General features: G+C 39.2%; 1 protein-coding gene across 2 annotated transcripts in view; it reads left to right on the forward strand.

Moving 5' to 3' along the window:
* Window positions 1-6,077, forward strand: part of sema4ba (sema domain, immunoglobulin domain (Ig), transmembrane domain (TM) and short cytoplasmic domain, (semaphorin) 4Ba) — a 42,590-nt gene extending 36,513 nt beyond the window's left edge. For both annotated transcript variants that reach the window (XM_067502123.1, XM_067502122.1), the window contains 7 exons: window positions 57-238; window positions 820-970; window positions 1,353-1,563; window positions 1,661-1,776; window positions 2,167-2,324; window positions 2,455-2,546; window positions 2,699-6,077. In XM_067502123.1, coding sequence (XP_067358224.1) covers window positions 57-238; window positions 820-970; window positions 1,353-1,563; window positions 1,661-1,776; window positions 2,167-2,324; window positions 2,455-2,546; window positions 2,699-3,471 — 1,683 coding nt within the window. In that variant the 3' untranslated portion in view covers window positions 3,472-6,077. The remainder of the gene's footprint in view (window positions 1-56; window positions 239-819; window positions 971-1,352; window positions 1,564-1,660; window positions 1,777-2,166; window positions 2,325-2,454; window positions 2,547-2,698) is intronic.
* Window positions 6,078-6,539: the final 462 nt, after the last annotated feature.

The following is a 6,539-nucleotide window of genomic DNA, read 5'->3' on the forward strand; positions in this document are numbered from 1 at the left end:
CGCCCTCTACAGGCCACATGTTGAAAGACTTCACACCTTCATTATTTGTATTGCAGGGTGACGTGGGAGGTGAGCGAGTTTTGCAGAAGAAGTGGACGACCTTCTTGAAGGCTCAGCTCTTGTGCTCTCTGCCTGACGATGGTTTCCCCTTCAACATAATCCAACACATGTTTGTACTGACTCCCAGCCCCAAGGAATGGAAGAACACTGTGTTTTATGGAGTCTTCACATCTCAATGGTGAGGGCCAGTTGTAATTAAAACTTTAACAAACGAACAAAGCAATACCTTTACTCATTCTACATACATATTTGAAAGATACAAGGATTAAAATGTCTCTAAAATATACCATAAACTAATTCATATCTAGTTTGGACTTGTGATATTTTCAGGCAAACAACAAAATAAATTTGGGTTTGCTATTAGTGGCCGCAAATATAAACCTGAAAGAATGGAAAGTTAGATAATTCAAAGAAACATACATTTAAGTTTTAAATTTATTCAATAAATGTTTAGGTTTTGTGATATTTTTTTCAATACTCAGACCTTCTAATGTGGTGGAATTCTTCTGGGGGAATTTGGACATATTTATATACATTACTATGTACACAAACCACCTCAAACAAGAGAAAAGAGGGGATGTTTTGTGTCAGATTTTGCTACTTCCCTTCATTTGTGGCACACAAACAAATATGTCCAGGCTTTCAGTGTAATATATCCACTCTATTAGGTTACAGACAGCTTTCTTTAAGATTATGCAAGATCAAAGTAAAACAAATGACCAGCCAGTATTGTTGATATGCTTGCTTGTGTCTTTTAAGGTACAAGGGAGCTTCCGGAAGCTCTGCAGTTTGTTCTTTCACTATGGATCAGGTCGAAAAAGCATTCAATGGGAGATACAGAGAGGTCAACCGAGAGACCCAGCAGTGGTACACCTACAACCATCCAGTCCCAGATCCTCGACCTGGAGCGGTAAGTACCTACTTGCTGCCCTCTGCTGGACACCCAGTAAACACATAGTGAGTGTATGTGTCAGTACACAGATGCGTGTCTGGTCAGCTGTATGTAGGGGCTGCATACATTCCTGTCTGCTCAGCAGCCACACCCTCAAATTTGGCTCATGATCAAGGCTGTAGCTGATATTTATGTCCTGGTGTCACTTCAATTCTCTATTCCTAAACATAGTTCTTATCAAACTGCTGTTGTTTAATTTCCTGACAGATATATCTGAGGTGAAACTCCTAAAAATTTAAATAAAGAAACAAATAGGTTGTACACAGATGGATTTGGTGTCATTATCTGCTCTGAACAAATAGTGTATGTGAAAATTGTTCTTACTGCGATGCCTCCACAGTGTATCACAAATGCTGCCAGAGAGCAGGGCATCCCCTCCTCTCTCCACATGCCAGACAAGGTGCTGAATTTTGTCAAAGACCACTTCCTGATGGACAACGTGATCCGTAGCCAGCCTCTCCTGCTGAAACGCAACATTCGCTACACTCAGATTGCTGTCCATCGAGTCCAGGCAGTACACAAGGCCTATAATGTGCTCTTTATTGGCACAGGTAAAGAACTAAACAATTACACTGACACACCCACAAAAATGCATCATCCATTCATAATGACTTTAATCTAATTTCAAAAGATACTGTCACTTTTCAGATGATGGAAGACTACATAAAGCTATTAACATCAACAACAAGATGCACATCATTGAGGAGATGGTGCTCTTTCGTGATTCACAACCTGTGCAGCACATGGAGCTGGATACTGAAAAGGTATAGTGGAGTCTGAGAGAAAATTAAAGGTTCCTTTTGGTTTGAAATGGTAACAGGCTCAGTAAATGCATTTACTGGCAGTTTAGAAATTCCATGAGCCATAAAGAATCACAGCCTAAAGCAGACCTTATGTTCAGTGAGCTAATTACATGCAACTTTCTCTTAGGGGATCTGTTAACAGCTGCGGTTTTAAAAGCTGAAATAGTGACACATTCTGAATCCTGTTGTTTCTTTGCTCAGATTTGTACTTTGGATAGTAAGGAATAAGTAAAGTGTACTGTATTTAGATCAGGGTCAGACACAGAAGATTGTGGATTAAAATAGTAACCTACTAACTGTATTTGGGACACTGTCTTCCTCTGCCCCTACTTTGTCATCTCTTCTCTACAGGGTCAACTGTATGTTTCATCTTTTTCTGGACTGGTGGAGGTACCAGTAGCTAACTGCACTAATTATCAAAGCTGCGGGGAGTGCATCCTCTCCAGGGATCCTTACTGTGCTTGGAATGGGAGGCAGTGTGAAGATGTCAGACAGGCTTCCACAAGGAAGTACGTGACCTTCTGCACAATAACCTTATTTACAACTAAATCTTTCAGGGACATATTTATGACATGCAGATAGATGATGAAAAGAGTCTGCATTTGAAAGTTAGACTTTATGATTAACTGTGTGTTTCAGGTCCTCACAGCAAGATATAGATAATGCAGACACATCAGCTATTTGCAACAAGACGGTGCCAAGCCCTCGGTCTGCTAAACTTCTACCTACACGTAAGTGAATGCCTCTTCTTTAGGCTGCCATTCTGCATTGGATATTTCCATATTTTATACCTAAATCTGAGTGTTCATTTTGCACTACATACATGCATATTTTATCAAGAATCTGACTTGATCTACTGTATGTTTGCTTTACCTCTTCACAGCAATGTCTTCATGCCAGGTGATCATTATCCCAGCCAACACGTTCAAAGTACTGCCTTGCAAACTACGCTCTAATTTGGCTAAAAGGAGGTGGGAGTTCAGTGAGAGTGCTGGTCACTTCCATTACCCCAGCCCAGAAGGGGGGCTGGTAGTGGTGGCTCAAGCTGACAGGCAGGAAACCTATGAGTGCTGGTCAGTGGAGGAAGGCTTTAGACAGCTGCTGGCAAACTACTGTGTGAGGGGTGAGGCCAATCAGGAGAGCACCACAGTAACAGGCCGTTCTCGTACACCACAGATCTCCCAGGAGGACTTTATTATCCTGCCAGGGGAGGCCCGCTCACCACAGATCAACACTAAGACCTACTGGAATGAGCTGATCGTAGTGTGTGGCCTCCTGGCATTTTCCCTGGTGGTTTTCTCTTTATTTGTAATCTACAGGAATCGTGACCACATGAAGTCTATGCTCAAAGAGGGAGAGTGCCCAAATGTGCAGCAGAAGAAGCCCAGAATAGTGGGGAAACCGGCTGAGAACTTGCCTCTTAATGGTAACACGGTCACGGCATCCGCGTCAGATCACAAGGGCTACCAGACCCTTAATGACAACTACATCTGCAGCACTCCACCCCACGAATGCTCGTCACCGGACAACAGCAAGAGCTTCTCAGAGTCGGAAAAGAGGCCTCTGAACTTAAAAGAGAGCCACGTAGAAATTTCTCCAACGTGCCCACGGCCACGAGTCAGACTGGGCTCTGAGATTAAAGACTCTATAGTGTGAGATAGACTTCAGGGTATGTGCAATGATTCCTTCTTAAACTAAGAAGAAAGCGTGCACTTGTTGAGAAAGACAAAAACCTATAAGAGGGAAAAACCAAGAAACATCAGACACATGGTGTAGAGACATTTCATTAAACGGATTTTGCACTTTGTCTTTTTTTGTAGTTCTGTCCCTTTCGTCCATGTTCAATTCATTTCCCTCTCACTCCCCCTCTACTTAAGTGCATTCAACAACACGCTGAAGAAGTTCCAGCTTGCCTTCAGACTTTCGACGCTTTCAAATGTGGCTCACCCGAATGTAACAAGCAAAGAGGTGGCATCACAACCATAACTAAGTTTCACCTGAGTAATGCAAGGCTATGAAATTTCATAGCGTTGCCACTCCCTCCGTCCATATAATCTTCCGGTGATGATCTGAAGGGCAGAGTGATACTCAAACATGGTCCTTCTATCAGCTGACACACTGTTTGCATTTTTGTTTTCATTGTGTCATCTGGAAAGAGCCTACCCTTTGCTGAGGCTATGCACTATTTACTGTACTGTAGCAACGTAAACACTCAATAACACGTCAGTGGCAAGAAAAACATAGTCCTTCAGCTTCTTAGATAGCTGGTGTACAAGTGTATTCATTGTTTGGACTGATGTATAACAGAAAGAACTCAGAGATGAGTTGCTCTGAGAGCTTGAGAAGGCTGCGACCATCATTTACTGTATAAAGTGAAAGGCATCGCCTCAGTGGAAATGTAGAAACTCTGAACACCTCAATCACTACACACCAAAAGAAATTATATAAAAAATGACACAAATATCCTTTTTTAAGTATTGGTATTACTAGTGGATACAAATATTCATCTTTTAACAGGGTTTGATTTCAAAAAATGTGATCAAAGGTAAAAAGCTCATTCCAGGTATTACCATGCTTTTTCTTCATGAGACAGGCAGCCTATGCAAAGCAAATAATGTGAAGTGGGGCAAATGCCAACAAAACCTCACCTCTAGACTGTAAGCACAAAGGTGTTGGCGCTGTTAATTACTAGGATCAGTGGCACTGCAAACTCTCACCCACAGCACACAGAGACTCGCTCCCATTACACTAACTGTAAGTATGCAAGAGATTTTAGCCATTTTGATGTATTTTATGGAGGAGAATAATGGAAGTCTGATTTACTGTGTCTCAACATAAGAAATTATTATAAATGTATAATTATGTGGCCAAATGGTTTTACAAAGGACGTTTAGTCTCCATAGTCACACATCAATGTTTTCAATGTCAATCTATCACTTTTCCTAATGTGAAATAGTAATACATATTTAAAAACTACACCTACTCATAATCTGATTTAGGTAACATCCATCTGTACAGCCTCAACTTTGATATACATATTAAATGATAAGAGGTTAAAGAATAGAAGAATATTCCCTTGGCTTGCTTGAATGGTTTTAAAGGCAACCATAAAAGCAATAACTTTAATTTTTTTCCAGTAATAAACATAATTGTGCATTTTAATTATCTCCATTACCCACAACCCTATGCAGAAGATAATTAATTATAAACCATATGACCTAATGTGAAAGCATATTTTAAGTCATACAAATTATTTAACTCTTTCTTGAGTTTGAGTCTTGTAATGTGGCCAGCTAAATTAACTCCCCAAACTGCAGGACGGCAAACTGCTTGACGTAGAATGCATAGGATTTGCACATTATGTTGACAAGCCTTAGTACAATGCAAGTTATGGATTTTATAACAAATCTGCCTTGGGGGAAACAGATATTGCCTTCTGAAATAATAATCGAGAGATGTGCCTCTTGAGATAATAAACTAACCAGGTTCTAGTGCTGTAGAGGTAAATGCAGCACTAGATGTGACAGTAGTGGCCGTGCTCAGTCACACGAGGGAAAACATTGAATTCATATAATTTAATACTGTCTGCACTGTACAATATGTGCTCATGAGATGTTTTCCTATTTTATTTTATTTTTTTATGGTAGCTTTGAACGTGTCAGGGACTAAATTTTATTCATATATTGCAGCACATAAAATCCACTGGTTGATTTTCAAATATTAAATTATAGATTGAAAACATTAGTATTACTTCTCATTTCTTGCAATGGCACTGAAAAAAATAACTTCAAAGACTGATCAGCTATAATCAATCGTGCAGTATGAAAGATTCATGCCTTGACTGTTATTAAAAACCAAGAAATTACAGCTTTTGGTGAGGCGGTTGTCATCAGAACATCACTGAATTTGCTAAATGTAGAACAAATATAATGTGGCAGTCATTTAATTAATTATGTGCAGGTACTGAACATGATTTTCTGAAAACATGCCTAAACTATTAGAGCCACAGTGAAAGTATTGTCCGCTCTCTTAATAAACCACTAAAGACTGGCCTTCTATTTGTGACAGAACAAGTTGCTCTGACCCTTGTCAACATGTATTGTAAGTGAAGAGTTTTTATGTAAAATTGTTTTGTAAATTCAGCTGCCACTGTAAAAATATTGTGAATTGTATTTTTTTGTATAATACATCACTACTGTTTTTTGTATTGTATATAAAAGCACTTTATTTTAATTTTTCAAATAAAGATCAAATGGATAATTTTTTATGTGAAGGGCTCATGATTTGATTTTCTACCTTGAAACATGGCTTTTAAGTATGTGGTTTATAGGCTCCTAGTTTTTGGATCCTGTCTCAAAACAGTTGTGAGGTGGACACATGGACACTGAAACAGGTGAAACACTAATCTGTTCATGTTTGTCTCTACAAGATCCCTGCAATCAATGCAGACATGTAGCTTCAGCCTTTCAAATCAATCGTATTTAGTGGATGTTTTTCACCGTTTTTAGTACAAAATTCCAAAGGGACTCTAAAAAACTTAAGATGTCAATTAACATAGATATTGATTAACACAGACTGCTTTTGGCTTTTATTTTGAACACAACGAGCACTTTGGATTGTCTCGCCCGTCATTTTAATGAAAATACCTCTTTTAACCATTTTTAATAGTATATCGGTTTTTTTTTTAACTTCAACCTAATAGGGTGGAGCAATAAATACACAGT

This window comes from Channa argus, chromosome 4 (genome assembly GCF_033026475.1).
Source record: "Channa argus isolate prfri chromosome 4, Channa argus male v1.0, whole genome shotgun sequence".
In the NCBI taxonomy this organism is placed as follows: Eukaryota; Metazoa; Chordata; class Actinopteri; order Anabantiformes; family Channidae; genus Channa; species Channa argus.